This window comes from Gobius niger (assembly GCF_951799975.1).
Source record: "Gobius niger genome assembly, chromosome: 20".
Classification (NCBI taxonomy): Eukaryota; Metazoa; Chordata; class Actinopteri; order Gobiiformes; family Gobiidae; genus Gobius; species Gobius niger.
The window spans coordinates 22,099,667-22,126,619 of NC_136871.1; the positions used below are offsets into that span (position 1 = coordinate 22,099,667).

Consider the following 26,953-nt stretch of genomic DNA (forward strand, 5'->3'; position numbering starts at 1 on the left):
TGTTAAATGTTACATAATCAATCAACCCTCATCATTAATTCAGGTCTGAAATCTGTGCAACATTTGTCTGGAGGTCTTGGGTGTTAAACATTTCTGAAGCACAAATTTGTATTTGCTTGAGAGTAGTCACACTTAATCACACTGTTTATAAAGAGCAGTTGCTGCTCTAAGTCCCAAGTTAAACCAGATGGGGGCAGTCAAGGACTATGTGTGTCCAATGTACTGCGACAGTACGACTGCATGGGCCAGTGATTCCCAACCTTTTTTGTCCCATGTACCCCTTGAAGCATACTCCGTGAACCCCCTAACTTGAGGGATTTAACAAAATTAGCAACTACACATAAGCTACTCCGTATTTAGTTATGTTCAACATGGAGCTAACATTTTATCAAAGTCAAACCTTTTACTGAAAAACATAATTAAAACTAACTTTTCTCAGTTTCTTTTTTTAATATGAAGTCATTCCAAGCACCCCCTAACAGGAGCTCAAGCACTCCGAGGGGTCCCCATACCCGTGGTTGGGAAACACTGGCACAGTCCAGTTTTAATAGGAAATGATTCTGCATTGCTTTGAATATTTCAATTGATGCTGCAACTTGTGATGATTGTGATGGGAACAAAGCAAGAATCAAAGATCATGAACAGAAAATGTGCTTGCTTTTGACAGACTTTTACTTTAATAGCAATTAGAATTTACAACAACAACCTCCTCTGTTTGACCCGCAGTTGTAGATTAATCATGTTATTTGACAAAAAAGAACTGGAGATTTAATATCCATCCATTTTCTTCCACTGTATCCAGAGCCGGGTCCTCATGCTGGGTATTCTCAGGGGCCTCCTCCCTATGTGAAATACTGGACACCTCCTGAAGGAGGCGACCAGGAGACATTCGAAACAGACGCCCAAACCACCTCTGCTGGCAGGAGCAGCGTCTCTACTCTGAGCTCCTCCCAGGTGATTGAGCTTCTCACCCTGTCTCTAAGGGTGTGCCCAGCCACCCTGTGAAGGAAACTCATTTCGACCACCTGTATCCACAATGTTGTCCTTAGGTGAGGGTAGGAATGTAGATTGAGAGCTTTGCCCCCCACCTCGGCTGCCTTGTTGGCATAACAGTCTGATACAGCGACCCCATCAATCTCATACTCCCCCAGTCCCTCACTGAGGGACAGAAGGAGCTTTTTTGTCTGGGGTATTATGCCCCTGGTAGGGTCTCCCATGGCAAGCAGGTCCTAGGTGATGGGCCAGACAAAGGGCAGTTCAGAAACCCCTATGGACAGTGATAGATTTGTGTGTCGCCCCTGGAGCTAGGCCTGGAGTTAGGGCTGGTATGTGAGCTTCTGGCGGGCATTTGGCCACGGTGGCCCGGCCGAGCTCAGCCCGATCAAGCGTCGTGAGCCCTTCTCCCTGTGGGCTCACCGCACGCAGAGGGAGCCTCAGGGGCCGGCTGCAGACAGGAGAATGAATATATTATCATAAATTGTCGTTGGGAAATGACAGACGCGTTTCCTCCCTACTCCTCCGTCACTTCATATACATTGGCATGTTTCACTGCCACCACCCACACACAGATAAGTCATCACTGGTTTAAAACCCGCTTTTTCCAACACTTTCTATCTTTCACTTTGGAGTCTTTCTTCGAAAATGTTTTGTGGAATTGGAGAAAACTATCACGAGAAACTGCAAGAGGGTGAAAAGAACAGTTAATAGTCATAGTTACACTATGAAACCAGAAGGACCACAAATGCTTTATTTTATTTTTTATTGTCTTCTCCATTTGGAAATTGCAGGGTCAATATTTTTCATTAGTCACATTACTTGACATGATGCACCATTATTTTTACTCTGTTTACAGGAATACACTAATAGAACACAAGGTTTCACAATGGATACACGACTGACGCTTGCCCATTGCACTTACAACAGTGAATGACAAATATTTTTGCTCATAATCCTACGTCTCTCTTCATCTCTTTACAGATAACATCCACCTAAGCGTACACCTCCAGATGGACGGACACAGGAAGCTGCTATTGCCATGGAGGTGCTGTCTTTTTTATAAACACAAGATGTAAAGGAGGTTCTCTACAGTACAGAGTTTGTTCCACTGTTGTAAACCGTCAATACACGTCAGCCACATACACTTTGCAATAATAGTAATCATATCATCATTATCATTATATTCTCTTCATCATGATAATAAATATTCTTTTATACACAAAAAAGTTGGCAGCAATTACATCATGGGGATGCACATGTATTCAAAACAAAGCTGTACAGAAGAATGAATATTTACATTAAGGATGTGTCTCTCTGTCACTAAAGGCTGTTGTATCCCAGGCAATTCTTTCCCTCATTTTTATTATTATCATTATTATTTTTTTTATCCGACACAGCTCAGTCAGAGGCACTGTTCTGTATCCACTAAGAGTGCTACCAGTCAGGCTTGTGCTTTCGAGAAAATGACATCATGCCCTGATTTTGTGAACGACTCTCTAAAACACTTTGCTCTTTTGTATTTTCTATGTTGGCCTGTGAGATTTCAAGATTCATTTTACAAACCTTGCGTGAACAAAACATGCCTTGCTTCCGTTTAGTATACGATCGTATCATGCACCTTTTACAGATGGCTTGGCTGTTGAAGTGAACAATGGAATAATCACTAGAAGCATTCCATTCACCCCACAAGATACACCGACACCAATATGTACAATGACACAGAGTGGATGGAAGTGCTGACCATCTGTATCACAGCTTCATAGCAGCATGGACAAGCCAAGCCAAACACTGAGGAGCCCAAGTCAGCCAAGTGCACAGAAATAAGGGATTTGACTACAGCCATACAAAAGCCAAGCAAAAAACTCCATGCCTTAAAAGCAACATGATGGTGGACATTCAAAGAACCGACACAGTTCACCCTTTGGCAACAAGTCCCACAAGCTGCTGTGGGGAAGATGGGTCAAAACATGCCACAGAAATTAAAACTAGTTAAATATTTTTTAAGTCATACAGACAAGTCAAAAAGTAAAAACGTTTTCTGGGCCAATCCGACCGTTTTGAATCAAGGTTTTGTTGTCTTGTGAACAGAATGATGATACGCTGTTTCAGACGGAATCTTTTCCAGGTTCAAAATGAGTCATTGCATAGAATATCTGAAGTTTTAATTGCTTTCATGTTGTCCTGTGTTGTATGTAGGTGTGTGCAAAAATAGGCAGTGGAGCCAGCTTGAGAACATAATTATTAGTCCATAACTGTGTCAGTTTGTAGGATTGAGAGAAAGTAACTGTTGTACCCGTCTGCATGCTCTTATGCCATCGAACAGAGCATGCACGCATGGGGCTGTGGTTGTAAACCTGCTGACGGATTGTATTACTACTATTTATATTTCCATTTCTAAATTATAATCATTGTGCTATATACCATTATCTGCATGCTGCTATTGCTCATAAAATAAACAAGCAAATCATCAGATGAGAGAAAACAAAGATTTCAACAAAAAGTGAAAAAGTACAAACAAAAAATCTCCTGAACATGGTTCAAAAATACACAAATGACAAATATATATATAATTTGATTTGGTTTATGTACATGTTATAATATTAATAATATACAGCCGTGTAAAAAGAAAAGTGTGATGATATGGACATTTTCAAACATATGAGGTATACAAGTAAAACATACTGAATAAGGCTCTTCCATTCAGTGAGGCAAAATCAAAAACAAAAGGAAAAATGTTCCAGAGAAGCTCTGGGCCAGAACAATGGCTTTGAGATGGCTGATAAAAAGCCGTGGCCACTCTTTCATTTGGTCCTCTCTTGTGGACAGCACACATGTGGGCACACTGGTAGTAATCCCTTCCCCCAAAACCTACAGCTAATTTCTAGTGGCATCTCAGAGATGAAAAGTAACAATATTTTCAGTTTCTCATTTGTGCGTGCATCCTCTTACTCACATTTACATAATGCATTTGTAGACAAACATAAAGGACAACATTCAGAGAAAGGGTCATATCCCTCAAATGGAATGTACTGTAGAGATCAGTAAAACCAAGCGTTCATGAAGTGGAGTCAGGTTTTGTTGTCATTGCTGTGATACACCAATTCCAGGAGTGGGGTGTCTTAGTGGTAACGGAAAAACCCATAAAATTTTCTACAAAATCTTCTGAAAACCTCAAGCTGGTATCAAGTATCTGTAAAGTCCTTGACAGACGTACAATCCCCAGATGTTCCAGTAGAGGGCATTGTAAAGTTCCCTTTGGCAAAAAGATTGAGCACACTCTGAATTTGCTTATGTTTTGTGCCTCAGGTGAGAGGCTCTCTGCCTGGCACTCAGCTCCAGTGATGAGAAAACAGGGACATCACTGCCACAGTGTCATCATTTTGGGCCTGCTAGAGACAAAACATGGTCATAACTGTAGCAGAAACAAACAGTTTAGAACAAACCTCTACTAAAACAAAATATAAATGTGCGTTGCACTTATATAAAACAATCTCTGGCAAGCGCACAGAGAGAATTTCCAAAGACCCAGGTCCACAGTTCACATACTAACAGTTGTCCAGTCAAGCACTCGGGCAGTAATCCATTAAGCTGAGCCGGTTGGCTTCTCACTCTCTAAATCGGGTTTATCTTCACATTACTCCAGGGAATCCCTTGACTTATCAAGACAGACTGTTTGATACCAATCAAGAGTCAAATGCCCATAGCGGCATCATACAGTGCAATGATGTGTGGCTGGTCATGTGAACCAGCCTCAGCTGCATATGTTGTAACATGAGTTAAAGACAGTGCTCATAGATGGCCGTTCTCTGTTGCTCTGTGCATGTGCTTCTTTGAGCAGAAGTTGATAGATTCATTGTACCATGTAATGAGATGCTATCCCTGAGTCATGATTTTGTGAGCTGTCCCTGCTAGTCTTAACACGTGATATTCAAGCTAAGCCACAGTTAGCTCCTATGCTAATTATAGCACACTGCTTGCTCCAGATTATGGACAGAGTGTGGAGTCAGATGGTAACTTGGCTTGATCTTTGCGTTGAGGTTTCACTTTGAATACGATAATCAAACTAAACCCTGACTGAGAATGATTGACTAGAATTGCTAAGTAATTGCTAAGTATTTATAGCTCAATATTATACCTAATATATATTCTACAATAACATTTTGCTATAAATTATAATTATTACATATTGTTAGACCTTGTTAGATTATTAAACCTATTTCAATTATTAAGAGTGACTGATCTGTCAAGCTGCCATTTATCTGAAACTAAGACAGCGAGTCACACTTACAATCAAATTATAAAAATATCCAGAGGTGACATCTTATGGAGTACTATACAAGCTTTTGCAAACATTCACAGTATCAATATCAATTTTAAAGATTGAATGTGCACTTACATTTTGTCTGTCTTGTTGATGCTGACAGACCTTTAATTCACTTCAGGTGTGACCGAAGTCTGGGGATTACAGTGCTGACAAGGCACATTTTGATTCCAGTTCTGTTCAGTTCATATGGGTAATGGAGAAACAGTTAGTAGCATATTTGTAGTGATATGACTACATCTATTTGTTGCATTGTAACATAACCACTCACGGAAGAATTCAGAAGTCTCTGTTTGAATCATGCTTGAGATTGAAATTTTATAGGTTTTTCCAGTACAAAGACAGTGATCCATGTCATCAAGTAAACTGAAAACAAAACAAAGCACAACATAGATTTCCAGTAGAATACATCTCAAAAGAGGTTTCAGAGAAGCTAAAAATAAATGTAACATTACCTTTAACTTTTCACTTCACCAAAATGAAGTGAACTTCTTGCCGAGGCCAGACAGAGCTGGAGAGAAAGAAAACACAACATGCATTTAGAAAACCGTTGCTACTTTTGAAACTTAAATACTGCAGACAAACAACTCAAAGACCCTACCATCACCCAGTTTCCCCGCCTGCTCTGCTGCCCCTCCTTGTAGAATTTTAGTCAGGACATTATCTCCCTCGGCTGGGGCCTGTCCTGCTGCAGCACCGCCGATACCTCCAGGTTTAGTGCCGATGCCGACTGGAGCAGCTTTGGCGCCTGGAGACAACATTACATTATGATCATCATCCAACTCAGATGCACATGAACAGTCTGACACAAAACTTACCAATGCCTGTCAGCGGTGGCGTAGCTATCTTACTTGGCTGAGGTGCTGGTGGGCTTATGATGGCTTTAGATCCTATTCCACTCGATGGGGGAGTAGCATCCATTTTTGTCTGAAAGCCATAAATATATGATAATTTTAGATTAACTTAGCTAACTTCTTTTTTTTATGTCAATTTGAAGTCCAAATCTAAAGTCTATCCATAATTTCTAAACTAATCCTCTATATTACTTTATATAGAGGTGTCTTACCACAAGGGGAGCTGGCGGGCCTGTTGCAGATCCGGCGCCAGGTGGCTTTCCTTGCGTTGTTGCAGGTTTGGGTTGCGGCGCAGCTCCTGGTCCTGCCGTGGTGCTTGCCTGCCCCTGCTGCACTGGCGGCTGTTGTTGTTGAATGCTCTGTTGGGGCTGCTGTGTCCCATCCGTTGGTTCAGACCCTGGTTGTCTCCCGGCTGTACCCTGCCCTGTGGCCCGCTGCTGACCTGGAGCTGCCTGCTGTGGCTGTGGCTGTGGGTGCTGATCCTTGGGGCCTTGTGTATTGGGGTCTTGTCTCCTGGAAGAGGGGCGCTCTCCTTGTGTCCTTTGGCCTCTTCCATGATGGTGTCCGGTGGGTGAGTCTCGAGAAAAGTCGCCTGAGTTTCGGGGACTTCCTTGGGACGTACGGGAGTCTGGGTGGACTCTCCTTTGTACCCCTGAAGAGGTCCTGCCTTCAGGGCGGGTGGATGGATCTTTAGAATGTGTCCGTGAAGAACGGGATGACCTGGGATCTTCTGAAGCGTGTCGGGAAGTACTGTGTCTCGCCGAGCTGCTGCCATGGTGACGATGTTCTCGAGACGACGTGTGGCGCTGTTGGTTGTACTCATCTGGACCATAATCCTCTGGTGGTTCATCGTAGTCATGGTGAGTATGCTTACTGCGTCTACCTGTGGATGATTGTCCACTACTGCCATGGTGCTTTGAACGGGCCTCTCGAGGTTTCTCAAACCAGTCAGTCTCCTCTTGTCCCAAATGATAGGCTTTTAAAACCAAACAAGGTTTAACAGTCAATTTTAATTGGGCTAGGAATGTTAATAGCATGCAGATTGAAGCCATGCAAATCAAAAATCATGCAGAGGACGGTCAAGATGTGCACATTCCGTGCAATAAGAACAAATAGGAAAGTCATTCCAACATCTCAAACAGCATGCAAAAAAGTAAGGAGATGCTTTTTTAAGGGTTAAAAAGAACAATATACAAAATAAAATTTAAAAAAGACAAAAGAAGTATCCACACTTGCATGCAGTCTTGTTACAGAACACTTGAGGCAGCACAATACAAAACAAATTAGCACCAGTTACCTTCACTGTCAGAAACAGCACAGTGCATGTCATCTACAAGGTAAGGGTCATCAGGTTTATAGACGTGACTTCTAGGAAGATCCTTTTTGTGGTGGTCTTGTACATCTGGCAATGAATGGCTAGAGCCATACTGATTCCTCGCATCATATGCATCCGCTGCAGCAGAGCTCCTGCCGATGCCAACAGGCTTGCCAACAGGACTTAGAGGGCTTTCTTCCTCTGAGTTTTGATTGCGCATTGGAGGTCTTCCACTGCGACTGCTTCTTTGAGAGCGCTCCATTGCATCTCTTTCATAGGATTTGCTCCTATGGCCAGTGCTATCTCTAGATGAAATCTTGTCCATACCATATCCAGTTGATCTGGATCTTCCAGAGGTGTACATGTGATCCTCCTCTTCAAGTCCCTCACGACTTGTGCCATAGTATTTTTGCTGATCATAAGAATGCCTTTTCCCATAAGTTGCATCTTCCTGGCCTTTCTTGGACCTCGTCACAACTGTACAGCTCCCTCCTGTTGATGTTGTCATTGTGTACGAGGCTAGATCAGATTCAACATCTCGTGCTTCTTCTATCGGGGAGAATTTTGATATCTTTTGCTCGATTCCTTGCTTTCTATGCTTACTACGTTTGGAAGAGAATCCAGGTGTGAGATTCTTGGGTGTAGTTTTATGGCCTCCAGAGCTGCTTCTTGTTCCATGTTTATAATCATCATAGTAATAGGAGGAGCTCCCACTCACTGTTGTACTGGTGCGGCTGTCAGCAGTGCTCTGGTAACCAGCCGTCCCTGTTGGTCTGCCATAAGCATCCAAAGTCTCCTCTTCAGGCCTTCCATAAGTAGACCCATGCACAGGACCATTCTCATTACGATAACGTCCCCCTACAGGGTGTCCTAGTGCATCAGTAGTTTGGCCAGTGTTGTCTTTTGTCAGTTCACTTATATCGTCAATCATAACATAGTTTCTGGGTATATTCTGCTCAAGGTTGGAGGTGTACGTTCCATCTGTGCCATATGTATTCATGGCACTGTCATTGGGGTTAGACAGGCCAGGTTCGGGTGAGCGGTATTGTCCGTAAGCATTACTGTACAAAGAGCCATAGCTGGTGTCTGGAGCAGATGTAGCCACTGACACGGTAGGGTTGTTGATTACTTCATAGTTAGTGGGGAGTTTTTGTTCTAGATCAGCCAAAGATGTCTGCCGTGGTCTTTGATGAACAGTAAGGATGTCAGCTTGTTGTTGGTAAGGCATACCAGGTTGGTAGGAACTACTAGGATAAGGAAGGCTTTGACTGGCCATGGGTTGACCAGAAGGATGGAAGCCCTGGTGGGTATGCTGCTGCATACCAAGATCTGTCTGATAGGAAGACTGACTATAGCCTCGGGTTGAGTAACTAGCCTGATTTGGGTACAGCGGTCCTGTTGGGGGATGTGGCTGAAATGTACCAGGTTGTGGAGCTGAGGTTGGATAGGGATGAGTTTGGAACCCATAGGCAGATGCTGGTGGCTGCACTGATGACTGACTTTGAGAATAGGGGTAAGACATGTAAGATGAAGTTGAGGGATACTGGGATGTTGCATTGGGGTCATTGGTAAACTGGCTGAGTGGTGCAGTACTGGGCCTAGTGAGAAGACCATTGGCATCAAAAGTACCACTTGCAGCTGCCATTCTAAGATTATTGAGCTCACTGTCTGACATGTAGTCTCGAGCATCACCCATGCATCGTACATAAGCCAGGTCTCTTCTCTCTCTCTCCTTTACCATTGTTTCTTTGCGCTGTGTGATTCCAAGTTCTAAACAGCGGAGCTTCGCATCAATTTCTTTTTCTTCTTCCTCAAGTTCGGCTTGTTGCTTACGGAGCTTCGATGATTCTTGCTCTACTGCTTTCAGTTCACTTAGTAGACCAGCTTTAGTAACTCCCTGGACTGAGCGTGGCAGGACCCTCTGGGACATGCCAGGAGAGCTGTACATTTGTGCTGGAGTAACAATAGGCAATGGAGATTCCTCTGGAGGGGGGCTGGGTAGCGTTCTTTTCACTTTCCTCATCAGAGAGTTCTGCTGCTGCTGCAGGAGAGCCATCTGTCGAAAGGCAAAGACATGCACAATGTAAATGAAGAAGATCAGACTTATTGGACTCACACAATGTATTTATTTTTACTTACAGTGCAAGAAAAAGTAAGTACACCGCTTGGAATTGCTCACATTTCAGCCTAAATTGGACTGATCTTTATCAAAATCCAGTGTCTGCTTAAACTAATACCACCCAAACATTTACATTTTATCAGATTTTTATGACCATAACATGTAAACATTCACAGGACAGGGAGGAAAAGTAAGTAAACCACCTGAATCTCACTGAACTGCAGCAGTTTTGTAAAGAGGAATGGTCCAAGATTCATCCAGATTCTGTACAGAAAAGCAGTTATTGCCGCAAATGAAGGGTCAGACAGCTATTTAATACAAGGGATCACTAAGTTATTCCACGCTGTTGTGAATGTGTCAGGTCTTTCTGCAAAATATCTTGATAAACCTGTGAATTAATTTTTCTATTGATGATAGCACGTTGCCCAGGCCCTGAGGTAACAAAACAGCCCCAATCCATGAGTAGTGCTGTGGCGCATCCAAGAGCTCTTTCGCAAACCAATGTTTAATATTTTGGGAGATACACATGTCATGTGTGGAGGAAAAATGGAGCAGCACACAACATCAAAACCCTCTCCCCACTGTGAAGTATGGAGCAGGAGAATCATGGTGTGGGGCTGTTTTGTTGCCTCAGGGCCTGGACAACGCGATATCGTAGAACAATGAATTCACAAGTGTGAAGTGTCAAGATATTTTGCAGAAAAACCTGAGACAATCACAACAGCAGGTGAATAAGTGAATACACCCCTGTATTAATTAGCTGGCTGACTCTTCTTTTCAGCAATAATTGCTTTTCTGTATTTGCAGAATCTTGGACCATTCGTCTTTACAAAACTGCTGCTGTTCAGTGAGATTCAGGTGGTGTACTTACTTTTCCTCCCTCTCCTTTGAATGTTTACATGTCATGGCCAATAAAAATATGATAAAATGTAAATGTTTGGGTGGCATTAGTTAAAGCAGACACTATTTAATCATTCCTGCGATTTTGATGAAGATCAGACCACCACATTTAGTGACCACTTTAGGCAGAAATGTGAGAAATTCAAAACTGTGTACTTACTTTTCTTCCCACTGTATATACTGGGAACTACAGAGCTAATGAATATTTTTGACAACTGATCATGAAATAATAAAAATTGCATTGAAATATCAATTATTTTAGACTACAATGTAGATTTAATTTAGATCAATCAATCAATCAATCGATCAATCAATCATTCTACGTTAAGTTATACTTAATCCCCGTAGGAGAATTGGGCAGAGCCAGTATAGGCCGGAGCTCGGGTACCCATCTCCAAGTGTGGAGCCAGGCTAATGGTCAGAAACACCTGGTCGGAGGATTAACCTATTGTACATGTTTTTAGTGGAAGGGGAAACCAGAGTATCTAAAGTAAACCTACGCAGACACGGGGAGAACATGTAAACTCCACACAAAAAGGCCCTGTGCAGGTGGGAGTCGAACCTGGGATCTTCTAGCTGTGAAGCATGAGTGCTAAGCACCATGCTGCCGTGTGTCTATTGTCGACGCCACATAAATAACAACACTAAATTTCGTTGGAGCGTCACAACAGTGCATAGTCTGTGTAATAAAAAGTGCATACATGGTGCAAAATAAATACAGAAAATAAGAGAATAAATGGATATCTGTTTCAAACATGTTTACTGAACATGTCTTTTCAATATCTGTTTATGTCTGAATCAGTGCACTACTAAATATTTAAAATGTAAAAACAGATTTTTGTTTGTTTGTTTATTAATTTGTTTGTTGTTGGGAGGTAAATATAAACTCTTGATTCTTACCTGACTGTTAGACAGAGCCTGCTGATGGTACGGAGAGAACCTGTTCTTGGCTGGATCCTCTGATGTGGGGCTTAGAGGTTTGGGATCTGACATGGAGCGCTGAACACTTTTGATGGGTCTTGGAAGTGACTGATGGCGCTGAGGGGATTCAGCTGTGAAGGCTTTCTGCTGAGGAGTGACATGGGCCTTGTTGAGTTTCTCCTGTGATGCAAATGTGGTTTCCAACATGCGGTGGGGAGACAGAGGAGAGACCGGGGAGTACAGGACTTGGGGAGACTTAGGCGGCTGGCGAGAATCATGCTGCTGATAGCTAATGTCCAGAGGGTCCGGCTTTCTCCTCTCAAATGATGCCACACCTTGCAGTCTTGGTGATGCTGTGTCTGCTGTATTTGCACCAACCATGTGCAGACTTGTGGAGTATGGACTGATAGTTGTAGGTACACTGAGCTGAGGTGCAACCACACCCTGAGAATGTGATTCTGGCTCTGTTTGGCAAGCCAAACTCTCTCCTTTCCGAGTTCTCTCAGGAGCAGCTATATAATGTAAAAGGTCTACTTTTGAGGTCTCTGCCATTGTAATATGAATTGCAGGAGAAACTCTACCAAGCTGGTCTGCTTCAGTTTGGCACGAAGAATCATTTGTAGTTTGAATAGCTATACTAGATGAAACTTTGGATAATCCATCTGATTTACTCTCCCCACTAGATTCAGAGTGTTTTGAGGCCCGAGATCTCCTGCGCCTAACCGGTTGTTGGTCCCACTCTCCCTGGTCTTCTTCATCCGTTTGCACACTGCAATCTGCAATTCGACGTGTCCGTCTGCGCCGGTTCATAAACCTATCCTCCCCTTCTTCATCATCTGTTTGCACACAACTGTCAGTAATTTTCTTTCCCGAGTCGTCTTCTGTGCCATCCCTTAGACGAGGCATAGAATTTTGTTTTCTCATAACCTTTGGGTCAACTTGTTTGTCACTGCTTCTTAATGACATTTCAGATGTAGAACTTTGAATTGGTCGGGAGGCAACCACAGCTTGCATCACTTGTCCATCTTGCCAAAACTGAACACTCTGTCCTTCTTGTTGAATGACCCTGCCTGTGTGATCACAAATAATGAAACCATGTGGAGTCCCTTGCAGGGCACCTTGTGCTGATGTGGCAGCAGCGGCAGCAGCTGCGGAGGCTGCAGCCGCCTCTGCTGCAGCAGCGGCAGCAGAGGCCTCTACTGCTGCAGTCTTCTGTCGCTTCTGCTCCTCCAGCTGCTGCTGAAGTTGGTGCTGAAGAGACTGGATCTGTTCAAGCTGCATTCGCTGCTGTGCCAGTTGTTCTCTTTGCATGATCAGCTGTGTTTCACGCTCTGCCTGCTGTTGCTGCAGTACTTGATGTTTGATTGTCTGTAGTTCTTGAATTTCACGCTGAACAAGTAACTGCTCTTTTTCTCTGTGTCTCTGGAGCTCCATACGATCTCTTTCAAGCTCCTCTTGCAACCGCAGTTGCCGTAATTTCTCCAGTTCAACACGTTCTCGCTCTAGCTGCAGTATATGCTCTTGTTGTTGACTCATTTTCTCATCTTCTTTTCCTTTAGGTATTTCAGCAGGAGGAGAAAGTTGAGTCGTTGGAGCCTCATTGACTGTTGCTTCTTGCTGGCTCGATTGTTGATTAACAAACGGAACTAGAGACTGGGTTAAAGAGAGTGGCTCTGTTTGAACTGGTTGAATAGAACCCTGAGCTAAAGACGGAGCTGGAGCAGCAGTGAGGTGAGCCACCTGTTGGTCTGTTGGAGCCAAACCGGGCGCTGAAACTGTATGTGCACCTCCATGGGCAACAGATGGACACAATGCAACGATGGCATTTGGTTGGGCAGTGTCGTTTGCTAATGGTTTTCCAAGGTACATTGGTGTTTCTTGGGGCATGTTACTTGGAAGGGCTGGAGTTGCTGATGATAGATACTGGTTATTGTAATATTGCCCTTGGGTGGGATGAGGCATCCTAGGATTTACTTGAGGTAACCTTGTGAGGCTAGCCAATGGCACAGCTGTAACACCCGCAGGATGTGGCCTGTATACTCCTCCAGATATGGGGCGGATGACAGGGGCTGGCTGTGTGGTAATTGGCAATGTAGAGGCTATGGGGGTGTTAATAGTGGAATATATCATGCCGTCGCCACCTCTTATAGCTGCTGGGTACATTGCACGGAGACTTGCTTGTCTTGCAATTAAATTTGAAAGGGCTTGACTATTCGGAGTTGGTCTTCCATCTGGCCCATATAGGAGACTAGCTCTGATTGATGCCAAACTATGCTGTAGGTTTAGCCTGCCCAATGAACCACCTCTACCTGCTCCATAAGGAACCAATTCCATGCTTGGTCTGTATCTTCCCATGTGGTCTGCAGTATTAAGAGCTGCACACATACGACTGATCTCTCTTGCAGTGGTGGCACTATACTGTGCAAGATTAGAGTCCTGGGACCCAGATAGGTTTTGTGCACTATAGTTGTAATCAGAACTGATATTTGATAAGGAGCCATATCTGCGGAGTGGTAGAGAAGAACTTGAATAATCTTGACGCAAGTCTGTGTAAGAGCCGTACTGTCCCCCCATGCCTGTATAGCCACCGTCATATGCCTGATTTATTCCGCTAAAATCTATTGCAGCCCCCCCCTGTACTACCCTACCCTGATACTGACTCCCATCTGTCATTGAAGGCAGGTGTGTATCAGACATAGATGGTTGTATTCTTCCAATAGCAAGTGCTTTGTGCTCGTCTGTCATACCTTTTGACAATTGAACTTGTTGTTGCTGGCCAGCACTTAAGTGTGGAGGTGGAGGATTAGGTGTTTGAGAAGCTTCTGTGGTAGGATTTTTATCACCTGTGTTCTGCCCAAATGAGCCTGAGCAGGAGCTAGCAAATGGCAACTTGTAAACAACATCACAACAAGCGGCTTGGCTTTCTGGCTTAAGCTGTCCAGTGAGATCCAACACCTGGGAAGGAGGCTCTTCTGGCTTTACAAGTTGAGTAACTGTGTTATTTTGCGATGTACTGTTCTCATCAAGCTGTACCATCATAACGTGAGGTTTACCAGTCGACAGGTTAATTGCTGTTGGCTTATTTTTCAGTTCTAAGGCAACTCCACCGTAATTGTCTTGAGGAGCAGAAGTAACAGCTCCAGACACTGACTGTGGGACGACTGGTCTAGTTATGGCACTTGCTGTGACTACAGATTGAGCGCTATTCGTTTGACTATCAGCGAGATCTTTCTTCATAATTGGTGGTACCTGATTTGCTAAATTGTACCGGGCAAAGGAAGCCTGTTGATGATGTTGCTGAAGTTGTTGTTCTAGAAGTTGCTGCTGCTGAAGGAGTTTTTGTTGTTGCAGCTGTAACTGCTGTTGTTGTAGGCCCAGGTTTTCAAGGCAAGCGTCAATTTTGGGAATGGACGGGTCATTGATTGATGGTTTACTTTGAGTCAAACACACAGCTGAGCCAACCCCTTGCCCCAAGTCGACCCGATTTTGCAAAGGGTCTCCATAGATAACTGGTGTTTTGGAGGGAGACATGAACACAACACCAGCTACAGTTACACTAACAGTAGTGGGCGTTGATACCAATACATGTGGCTGCTCCTGTGCGTTCAGATTCATAATGAGAGGTTGTACAGCAGTGTGGCGACCCGAGAGCTGATCTGCTCCTCCAGAATATCGCCTTGTGTCAGAGGCTAAAGACGTCAAGTCCATCCCCTGATCTGTCATTATGATTGGTGCAGATCGCAATGGGGCTCTCAAATCCACTACATTTGCACTTGAGGTGCCTGCAACATTTGAGATAATTTCCATTGAAGTTGATTCCTGTGTGTTAACAGTGCTAATACCAACATTAACTGAATGCTTAGGAGAACATGGGGGTGGAACATGTGTGCTGTAAAGGGTTTTATAATTTGCCTGTGTTGGAGATGACAGTGGAGAAGTGGAAGAATTTACAGTATGTGGCCTTACAGGGCTTGTCGTTTCAGAAGCCAGAGTAATGACCATTACGGGAGACTCCTGAGAGGATTGCTGGCGGGCAAGCCTTGGTGACATTGCTCTTTGTGGCGACTGTGTTGCTGTAGCTGTATGCCCTCCAGGAACAGAGGGCAACTGCCTGCCACTTGAAGGCCGGACAGACGGTGCATGTGTTGGGCTTTGGGCTGGAGAAACAGTTGGAGAAACAGGAGGGCTTGGACCTTTGAAGAGTGAGAAGACTTTGGAGGTAAGCGAGGATGATGCAGGTTCTGGGGATGTCTGCGCTGGCCTTTGGTGACTGCTTTGTCTTGTGGTGGCAGGTTGGGCTTTTGTCGTGGACACTCCAACAACACCTTCAATTTTGGCACTTTGGGTCATCATCCGGTTTTGTGTTTCTTTGGATAAATGTTGTGCAGCTGGGATTCTAGGATCTGTTGAAGAGAACGAAACTGGAGCTGCAATCTGTGTCGGACTTGAACCAGGAGTCAAAGCCCCACCAGGATCAAGAGTTGACCTGCTTTCGGTGCCTTTCTGCTGAACCGTGTGCCCCTGCCTTTGCATTATCTGTGCTTTCCTCATCATCTCCTCATAAACCTCTTCTGCACTTTTGAGCGTTTTATCAGACGGCGACACTGCAGCATTTTTTTCTGTGGGCGAGTATAGAGTTGTTAAAGTGGGGAGGTTGTACTCATTCCCGGATTTGTATAACTTTCCAGCAATCCCCTCAAAGCCCTCAGCTTCAGAGTCCATGGAAGGGGAGTATTCTGAACAGGACGATCTGTGAAGCTCCTCCATTTCAGCAGCCTGCCGTAGCTCCTCAGTTGGAGAAGCATCTTCAATAGGGGAGAGATTACTGGGAGGAGTTTTTGATCTTTCCCTGCGTCTCTGTGCCCTCAGCTCCTCCTTGTCCCGTTTGGCTTTTCGTGCTGTACTCCTAATACGTTGCTGCTCTAAATCTCTCATTTGTTCTTGTTCCCTTAGAAGCTCCTCCTCTTCCCGAAGCTCATCTTCTTCTGATGAATCTTCAATTGTGGGAAGTAGTGGCCCATGGGGGCGATGTCTGGCCTTCCTCTGCTGCTTCGCCTCCTCTAGTCTTGCCCTACGACTGGGACTACTGTCACTGTCGTCCTCCATAGAGGATACAGATGTGGGGGAGGTCCCAGAGTTGTAGCTTGGTGTAGTTGCAGGCAGGGTGGATGAATAGTCCCCCTTGGATCTTTCTTCTGGCGTACCTGTCAGACTTTCCATTTCAAGCTCCGGTTCCCTCAAGTCGTGCTCGGTGCTAAGCTCAATGTCGCGATTGTAACTGTTGGTATTATTGAGTTCAATTGTCTTAAATCTTCTCAGACCGCCCTGAGCCAATGAACTATCTTCCTCTGTTCGCGCTTCTGCCGCCTTGGGGTCATCCTCGAAGCTGTTGGACTGATGGGATAGCCGTCGCCTCTCTTTACCCTGATCACCACTGCTTTTGTGTGTTCGCTTAGTTTTCTGTGTCCCATACTCTTCCATTTCATCTTCATCTGCACTCATTTCCATAATTTGCCTCCTCATTGATTCCTCATCTGTTAGTTCTTTGTGTGATTTCTTCTGTCTGACTGGTAGCGGTGAGAGACCACTTTCACTGCTGTCTTCCACATAATCGTGTCGAAGTTTACAGCTGAGGTCATCTTCTGATTCATCTCTCGCCGCATCGTCTTCCGGGCTGTAGACTCCCACAGAGAGGGAGTGAGGCCTGTTCTTCAGCTCGGGCTCCAGCAGAGGCTTCATGGAGCTTTCCAGTTTGGTGATGTCTGAGGGAACCGAGGCATTGAGTTTAATGCCCTCCTCGTGGATTTGGCCCGTAATCTCGCCTAGGGAGCCGGAGATGCCATCCGAGGAGTAGCCAGTGTCACTTAAACTCTGTGTACTCGATTTGGTGAAGTCCTGAAAGAAGAAAAGGGGAAAAATGAATGAATGCAACATTTGATCAAGTAATTGTAAGAATATTGCTCTGGATTACTGATTTACTATCCATTATTTATGAATGTGGTGTGTGTGAGTCAGAGATTGGTGGTGAAAAAGTACTTTGAATAATGCATTTCAAACCATTAGTGTCATAACACAATTTTACAGTTATATCAAATCATGATTTGGTTTTTAAATAATCCACATATTTATGACATAATCAGAGACATATAAAGAATCAGTGATCCAGACCAGAAATATAACACATTTCTATAAGTGAATGTTAACATTTATGCCACAAAGCTTTTCCAAAACATACAGTTACAACCACTTGAAGATAAAGTCAATCCTATGATTATGTGTCTGTCATCTGTAATATTAAACAGTGCGACTGACTTAGCCCTTCAGTGGTTAATAGACAGAAATGAATGTAACACAAGGTATCACGTAAGACACTTGAATATGGCACTGATGTTGTCTGGGTGAAAGGCTTCCCCATCACATTCTTTGAACCATGTCAGAGACCATGCTGTAAATGCTTCATCATGTGGAGTCACATAATGCTTGGTTGGGAAAAAATAAAAACGGAAAGACACCAGTTGTGAAGACGACGAAAACCTGATGATGACAAGTAAATGGTATTCAAAAACCACAATACAATGAAAAAATGAAAAAAAGAAAAGTATAAAAAAAAAATACTGAAAAAGAGTGAAAAAGATGATGTTGTAGACGTTGCAGGTAGCTCACTTGGTGTCTTGACATCTGCGTATCCTCATCAATCTTTATGTCTTTAGGTGAAGTGACAGGCTCTGCCACTGTCTTCTTTGGTGGAGTCTTGACATCTTCTTTTGCAGGTTTGGAGCTGGTCTTGCTTTTCTCCTGGCCCTGAGGAGGTTTGCGCGCCTGGTTGTTACTTGTAGTTTTGGACTGAGCAGGTGTTGTTTTGGTGGGAGCTGTAGAAGTCTTGGTCTGAGGTGCTGCTTTCCCTGAGGAAAGGGAAGCCTTTGTTCCAGACAGCTGTGCAGGGCCTTTTGCCTGGCCTTTAGCCAGGCCGGGTCCCTTCACTTGAGACATAGGTTGTGTTTTAGCTGGGCCTGAACCCTTACTCTGACTAGGGGGCTGGGTTGTGCCCTTGGATGGAGCAGGAGGCTGGGAAGAGGGTTTGGGTTGGGGAGAAGGTTTACTCTGAAGAGAGGGTTGACTGGCCCCCTTGGTCTGTGGGGCACTTACTTGGTGACCCGGAGCTCTCTGTTGGTGAGGACCTGTGGGCCTAAGCCCTGAGGCCTGATTGGGGCTTTGCTGCGCAGGTGAATGTTGATTGGCTGGGACAGGATGTCGAGGTGACCCCGCCGGCTGTGGGACGGGTGTAGGAATATCTCCCAAACTTCCGGAGAGGGCTCTCTGTGTCTGGCAGTGCAAGCACAGCCATTCCTTTTTCTGAAACACAAACACAAATAGAAAAGCCCATCATTATTCTGTACAAATATGTGAATTAGTGTTGAAATAATAATAATATTTTTTTTTTCTCTATTCTTATTACTAAATATACTATTATTAATAGAATATTTAGTATTACTCAGAGCCATGGTTCAGCTGGTGGGTCGGAGAATCATTTTCAGTGGGTTGTCTTTCCCAGAAAACATTTCTTTTAATATTTGCTGTCTGTTGCTTATTCAACAACATTTTTGGAGGAGAACACAATATTTTACAAGTCTAAGTTGTATTTGGGTCACAGCTTGTCATCCTAGGGTGATACCATAGATATATACCAGACCATAATCTGTAAAATTAGAAATGGACAGAGGGAGCAAGGCTTCCCCTATAGTGTTCAGTGCAGGCTGAAGCTCGATCATGCAAGCAATTTGGCCGGGTTTTTGGAGCCAGGCAACAATTTAGAATAGGATCAATTTAGGATTTTATTTTTTTGTTGCACATGTTAAAACAAACATTTGGAGGTAAGAATCACATGCCTGCTTTAAATATTGCCTTATACAAATACTTCCTTACAGTTTCAGGAAGAAGTAGGCCACAAGAAGTCCATTCTTAATATCACAGTCTATGGTCCCGACACCGTACCAGTTGAGAACAACTGGGCACATGTGAATACACGTGATCTGCCTTGCAATGTAAGAGTATCATCACTAGAGATGCAAACGTAGACACTGAAGTAGCTTTCATCAAGAAGCGCCGTCAGTATTTTGAAACTGTAAAATCATATACGGTTTCATTTTTATAAACCATGAAAGCGATTTACGAGCTCTGTAGCTTAGACCAAAGTGATGCAGAACCTTCCCGAGTGGGTGGTGGGAGGCAATGCTAAAATTGACCACAAGAAGATGAGAGGAAGGAAAAGGAGGAGGAGTGTGCATAGGACAGAGAAGATGCCAAGAAAACTTTCATTTTAATGTATCACTTCTGACAGCTAAAGTGATCTATTAGATATACAAAACAAGATGTGAAAGCAAAAACAAACAAAACAGTAAAAAGAATCCCAAAGTTATAACCTTTTTAATTTAAATGAACTTCTACAAATGCATCAGAATTTAACTGCTGTTACGATATTTGGCAAAATAAATAAACTGTTCCAAAGATGGAAACAATCAAGATTTTTTTGAAGCCTCTCTGACTGTGCCCAAACCCTCAAACTGTATTCTCTGAATGTGAGACAGTGAAGTGTTGGTGAAGCCTGTGCGTTGCCAAACAGACAGACTTCCTTTGTTTTTATCTTTATCAAGTGCCTCACTGAGGAGCTATATATAACCAGGTGCAGTCGTCTCAGAAATGGCCATCTGCGCTGTTCTTTCACATGAATAAAACTGTCACTAACCAGCATCCAGCGTGTTTCCTGCACCACGGGACACTCTTAACCCTCCCCAAGACATGCTCAAGATGATATTCACATAGTCACATCACAGGATGACAGACACTGAAATTAAACTTTATACTAATAATAAAAAAAAACAATAATAAAATGGAAGTTGGAGTGACCCCATACATTTTTCTATCTCTATAAACTGATAGAAATGTATTTTTTTTTACACCTTAATCTTATTCACAATCTTAAAAATGAACTTGTCACATGAGCATGTCTCCCCTCATCTTCTCTTATGGGAACTTGTACTGAATCAGCATAACATCTTGGAGTGTATGAGGGGACAGAGCGGCGAGGTCAAAGCAGAAGTGAGAGCAGCAAATTATTCATGTCGAGTTCTTTAGCCTGTACAGTGTGGGCCGTGCCTCCAACTCCACCCTCACACTGAAGTCCTGTGGTCCGTGCAACGAAGGATGCTCTCCGCTCCTCTTTGCTTTCTGTACGTTCAAGCTTTCACTACACAAAACAAATAACAAAAACAGTGATCTTTATCCTCCTTTTAGGGTGAATGATTTTTTAATATACAGTGTAAACTCAATGGGGATAAAAGCAGCTTTTAAAATGATAAATACTTAGGATGCGGTAGGCATTACAAAGCAACATTGATGAGCTGCTCAGCCCACTGTTGTGTTTATATGTTAATAACAATGATATTAAGCAGGGGGTTAATAAAGTTTATTGACAATCGTTCAACAAAGCAACTAATGGATAGATTAAAAATCGTTTTACTTCTCACTTGATCTCAGTCTTATTTTCCACATTTAAAAGACCCTGACTCTGTGCTCTCTGTGATTCACCACTATTTTACATTGCATCTGTTACCAGTATTCTATTATTCACTCTAATTTCATTTAAGGGACAATTTGTCTTTACCATTTAACCTCTTATTAAGTCTTTAGACGACTTAGTTTGATGGAATGCTCCTGTGGAAAGTATTAATCATATTTTTGGTGTGGCAATGAACGATTTCTGAAGAAAAATTTAGGTTCAAGTTAGGTTCAAAAATGTTAAGTCTAGACAATTCCATATGGTCCTTATGTACAACACGGCAACAGCCATGTAATGTTTACCTCTTATTGTTTCACATCCTGTGCCATTTTTTTAAAGGAATAGGCCACCGTTTTTATATACTAAGATATGTTCTTACCTCACTTTAGTCGAGTTAATATATCCCCGTCTGGTCATTGTCCGCGCGCTCTGTCACGCAAACGGAGCACATACGCAGCCTCTCCCATATGTGACATAGCTCCGAAAAAGCTCACGATAGAAGCTACCAAGCTCTTCCACGTGTTCCCTATTTAAATAAAGTTACGTGAAGTGTTTTCATGCGAAGTATATTTACACAGAAATGTAACGTGTCGATTTTATAAGCAAATAAAAAGGGGGACTATATTGTGAGGCGTAATGATACGAGGAGTAAAACGTCCGCGCAGTAACTCCTAAAGGTTATTGACGGAAGTGAGCGGGGGAAGTCTTTAGGAGTTACTACGCGGACGCTGTGCTCCTCGTATCATTACGCCTCACAATATAGTCCCCCTTTTTATTTGCTTATAAAATCGACACGTTACATTTCTGTGTAAATATACTTCGCATGAAAACACTTCACGTAACTTTATTTAAATAGGGAACACGTGGAAGAGCTTGGTAGCTTCTATCGTGAGCTTTTTCGGAGCTATGTCACATATGGGAGAGGCTGCGTATGTGCTCCGTTTGCGTGACAGAGCGCGCGGACAATGACCAGACGGGGATATATTAACTCGACTAAAGTGAGGTAAGAACATATCTTAGTATATAAAAACGGTGGCCTATTCCTTTAAATAAAGCCTTAAAATAATAAACATATTGTCACTATCATTTTGTCCAATAGTTAAAACCATTCCATCCATTTATCCAGCCATTTTCTTCCGCTTTATCCGGGGCCGGGGGCCGCAGTCTCAGCAGAGATGCCCAAACTTCCCGATCCACACACACCTCCTCCAGCTGTTCTGGGGGGACCCCGAGGCGACACCAGGCCAGCTCGGAGACATAGTCCCACCACCGTGTCCTGGGCCTTCTACGAGGCCTTGTCCCACTAGGACATGCCTGGAACACCTCCCGCGGGAGGCGACCAGGAGGCATCCGGAGCAGATGCCCGAGCCACCTCAGCTGGCTCCTTTCGACGTGAAGGAGCAGCGACTCTACTCCGAGCTCCTCTCGGGTAACTGAGCTCCTCACCCGATCTCGAAGGGTGCGCCCAGCCACCCTGCGAAGGAAACTCATTTCGGCCGCTTGTATTCGCGATCTTGTCCTGTCGGTCATGACCCAAATCTCATGACCATAGGTGAGAGTGGGAACGTAGATCAATCGGTAAATCGAGAGCTTTGCCCTCCGACTCAGCTCCCTCTTCACCACGACAGACCGATACAGCGACCGCATCACTGCTGACGCCGCACCGATCCGTCTGTCGATCTCACGCTCCATCCGTCTCTCACTCGTGAACAAGACCCCGAGATACTTGAACTCCTCCACTTGAGGTAAGGACTCCCCACGGACCTGTAGAGGGGAAACCACCTTTTTCCGGTGGAGAACCATGGCCTCAGATTTGGAGGTGCTGATTCTCATCCCGGCCGCTACACACTCGGCTGCAAACCGCCCCAGAGCAGCTGAAGGTCCTGGTCTGTTGAAGCCAACAGAACAACATCGTCCGCAAACAGCAGAGATGAAATTCTGTCCATAAAAGTAATGAACAGAAACCATTCTTACATGTTAAATTAGCTGAACAACCAAAAACCATCAGTACACACTCCAACAGATTATTCTCCAGAATCAGCTAACATATACTGTAACTGAGAGTCATTGACTTACTCCAGGGCTTCTGGGCAGAATATAAAATGACTCATTCATTGGCAACAATCAGATCACTAAATGCATCTGTTACATTGACGAGCGTCGCTAACTGGAAGTGCTCCAACTGCATCCAAACACTGGCATTTGGGCGAAAATGCCGTCAGTCAGAGGTGTTGTTTGTTCGATTCATATGGACAATGTCCCACAGTGGGGTGTAAAAAAGCAGGTGAACGTTCTTACAAGGAGTTATATAATATGTCCATGGCAGTGAGTGACAGCCATCTCGGTGACGCGGTTTCACCCTCAATATAATGAGGTATTGGGCACTGTTGGTGAGCCCAGAGGAAAAGGTCCCACACAGTTTAATAGCGGTACCGCAGAGGCCTCTCTCACGGTGTGCAATGTATGTCACTTGAGAGCGAGCGCGGATCAGTCACAAACTGGGCGAGCTAGAAGGGATTAGGTTGGCGAATTATCCAAATGCGCTAACTAGTGCACTATCTTACCCTGGCGAAGTACAAATGAGATTAGTTGGTTTTAGCTTCAATGAACAAAACAGGTACATCATAGGAAAAAAAAAATCCAAAAAGAAAACACATTATTACATAATTTGGCAAAACCCTATGTTCTTTCCCTTTGGCTCTGTCTGCTTTTCTCAGCTCATGAACAAATAAATAGGTGTTAAGTTGCTAAACATCCAGTCATCGTCCAGTGTTTTCATGATTTATTCATTTTAACAACATCTTTTGCCTGTGTGTGATGAAAAAGGGGGCAGAAAGAATGTCCAGTGTCTCAAAAGTCACCGGGCGTTTATGTAGCGTCGTAACAATGCGGAGGGGAGAAAACTGTAAGCAGCCCGTTGAGGTTGTCATACAATCTGATATTGATCAATTTTAATTTTGCACTAAAAGAGGTCATTTACAAGCTCATATGCAGAACAAGTAGTATGTGCAAAAGTAGAGCACCGGTGCATTTTTCACTCACGTTGCACTTTCTCATTTACATATATATAAGATTTGTGGCCCTAATACTGTAATACAGATCATTTCAAATGTTAAAACTGCATATTTTATTCACTCACTATTTAGCACCTGTCTTGATGATTGATCTCATTACAGTCTATGTCTCAAGTAGCACTGAAAATATCAATGGTAGAAAGATAGATTTGAAATTTAAAAATAGGGCTCTCATTAAATTGCATTAGACATTTCCTTAATCAACTAGGATTCAAATACATGTTTTTGTATCCATAATTTATATAATTAGAGGCTTCAATATGTTAAGCAGCCTTCTTATTCACATGAGAGATGCTCTGAAAAATACAATTTAATAATATACATTACATTAATTATTATATCTGCCATGGCACAGTGTAATAGACATCTTCAGTGCTTATAGCTTTATAGTGCTGCATCACAAAACGTGCAAAGAATTCATGTAGCTTCACTGTCATCACCCCTCCTCTTTATTTCACACATACAGTAAAAAGTAGGTCTACATCAGTGATCCACATACAGCTTAACAAGGAAACATGGGATTCACTCGATATAGTCTTTACTGAGAGAGATTCCCAATGGACTTTATTATTCAACCAAGACCTCACAGCACTCTTAAAAAGGTCCAACAGCAAGATCTTAATTCTTCCCACAAATGATCTGTTATTAACAGATCCTTCATCATTAATTAGACAGAGGTGTGCTACAGAGCGACCCAGCTGCCCATAGAGGGAGCCAAAGAGTGGAGAATTTCAAAGCGCCTATCAAGACCCATGGGAGTACACACACCCACACAATACGAGGAGGGAACAGAACTGCAAAACAAACAGCTTGAATAGACGGTAATGGGAACCTTAACCTTTTGAAAACACAATCTTTAATCTTCTGCATTTATGTCTTTTTTCCCTTACATTCGCGGATGAGCAGCAATGTGTACAAAAACATGAGGCCTCTGGCCCTCGGAAAACCTGGTGATACAGTGTCTCCCCTGTTAGTCTGGCACAGTGAGATCCTCTCCCCCCACACGGCTGCTCGGTCAGAGGAAGACCACAAGCAGAGAGCCAGAAATGTCACCAAATGCCATTAAAGGCACCACTCGTATGGTTTCCTTCTTTCTCCAGGAGCTCAATGACACTTTCATTAAGATGGGAGACAGTTTGAAAGGGATGATCAATTTCAATGTGACAAATACACATGTGCAGCCAAACAGGCCTGTGCTATTGTGTTTTGGTTGACACAGCCTGATAGGATACCCATATCAAAGGGTTACAGTTAAGGGCACTTGAGACGCTCGGGCAACGCCGTGCAAAGACCCATTCTCAGATCTCCAATGGGTTTGGTCAGGATTGAATATTTAATATTCTAGACCGGTGGCGCACTGGCTAGTGCTCTTGCTTCACAGCACAGAGTTACCAGGTTCAATGGGGAGGGCCGTTCTTTGTGGAGTTTGCATGTTCTCCCCGTGTCCGGTGGGTTTCCACCGGGCGCTCTGGTTTCTGCTACAACATGCACAGTAAACTAATCCTTCACCTTGAAATTCCTGACTAAGATCTGGTCTTAAGATCTGGGTCTCCGTACGCTGGACTGCGGTCGTCCATGGCCCCTGACAGGTTGCCCTAAGGCACTGTTTGAAGGATGATTTAAATGCACAATTTCTCCTAGGGGAAAATGAAGTCAACAAATCCAAAAGGTCCATGCCACAACTTTTACAAGACACATAAATCAAATTCATGAGAATATTTAAAATTTCTACCTTTTCAATGCAGGCAAGCTATGTAATGATATGATGAAAGACAAGATATCCAACAATAATTAAATTATCAAACAAATACAGTATCTACTGTTTTAGTGCTAAGGCTAAAAGTAACTAGCTTTGTCATCAATAAAACATTTTATTAAAAAAAAAAGATTGAAATGATTCATCCGTCCCACAAACATGACCAAATGCAGAAGCCAAAAAGGGTGAAGAACATTTTGAATGCCTTACAGAAAGGTATGCTGCTGCTGCTGCTGTGTTCTTTTGGCCATTGCGTTAAAAAGCTTTGCCCATACCTGTTACAGTCCATTTATTTTGCTTAAATGAGCAAAATGAAGACAATTAAATCATTTAATCATTATCATTAAAAGCACAGCCATCGATATCTAGCTCCAACTGTCAGAAGTTAAATAGATGGCACATGACAACCAAAGTAAGACGGTCATCACAGTCCAACATGCGCTGAAGCTCAGAAACTCTAATGAGGCATACAACAGCGGAGGTCAGGAGGAATTTGTCACTAGTGAAGGTTAGGGGAGCCACGGGGTCGGCGTGTATTATTAATGAACGAGTGCACATGGGAACAGTGCCAATATGTGCGAGCGGGGTGATGCTGAGGTGAGTGTGGGTGGACTTGTGCAGCAATAGGGAAACACCTGGTCATAGTGCAGCCTTCATAAGAGTATAAGTAGGTACCTATACTCAATAGAAAAGATCTGTGGACCATTTGTGTATCGGAGTGCTACAAAAACAGAAAATAAATAAATAAAGAGGTCTAAAAACTTTTCCCCGAGCCCACTGCCAATGCAAACAAATGTATTGCATGCTATTATCTAAGTTACTAGCACGCACTCGCAGCGCAAAGTGGTGCTCAGTGCAGTGATGCTCGAGCTTAAAAACCTAACAATCAGCATTATTTAGATTACAACATGGAGAGAGCCAAAAGCGCCGGGGAGAGCTGAGTGTGCACATGCCGGAGGAGTGCACCGGGATGTGTGTGTGACTGTGACGTGAGCGGTCAGTAGGAGTAAGCAGGTATGTAGGCCAATCCCAGGGGAATACTCCTTCAATGGGGACACGTGTGCGGCACTGTGGATTAGAGAGGAAATGAAGGATCAGCCACAGGGCAAGCACCACTCGGTCTCAGCGGCCACATGGGTCA

The 26,953-nt window shown here is 43.6% G+C and overlaps 1 protein-coding gene across 1 annotated transcript in view; it reads right to left on the reverse strand.

The window, feature by feature from the left end:
• Window positions 1-2,352: 2,352 nt before the first annotated feature.
• Window positions 2,353-26,953, reverse strand: part of bsnb (bassoon (presynaptic cytomatrix protein) b) — a 65,372-nt gene continuing 40,771 nt past the window's right edge. The window contains exons 4-13 of the mRNA XM_079579386.1: window positions 18,090-18,779; window positions 11,406-17,321; window positions 7,469-9,542; window positions 6,384-7,147; window positions 6,136-6,244; window positions 5,919-6,065; window positions 5,773-5,828; window positions 5,589-5,683; window positions 5,393-5,493; window positions 2,353-4,382 (exon numbers count right to left, since the gene is read on the reverse strand). Of these exons, the coding sequence (XP_079435512.1) occupies window positions 5,788-5,828; window positions 5,919-6,065; window positions 6,136-6,244; window positions 6,384-7,147; window positions 7,469-9,542; window positions 11,406-17,321; window positions 18,090-18,779 (9,741 nt within the window). The 3' untranslated portion in view covers window positions 2,353-4,382; window positions 5,393-5,493; window positions 5,589-5,683; window positions 5,773-5,787. The remainder of the gene's footprint in view (window positions 4,383-5,392; window positions 5,494-5,588; window positions 5,684-5,772; window positions 5,829-5,918; window positions 6,066-6,135; window positions 6,245-6,383; window positions 7,148-7,468; window positions 9,543-11,405; window positions 17,322-18,089; window positions 18,780-26,953) is intronic.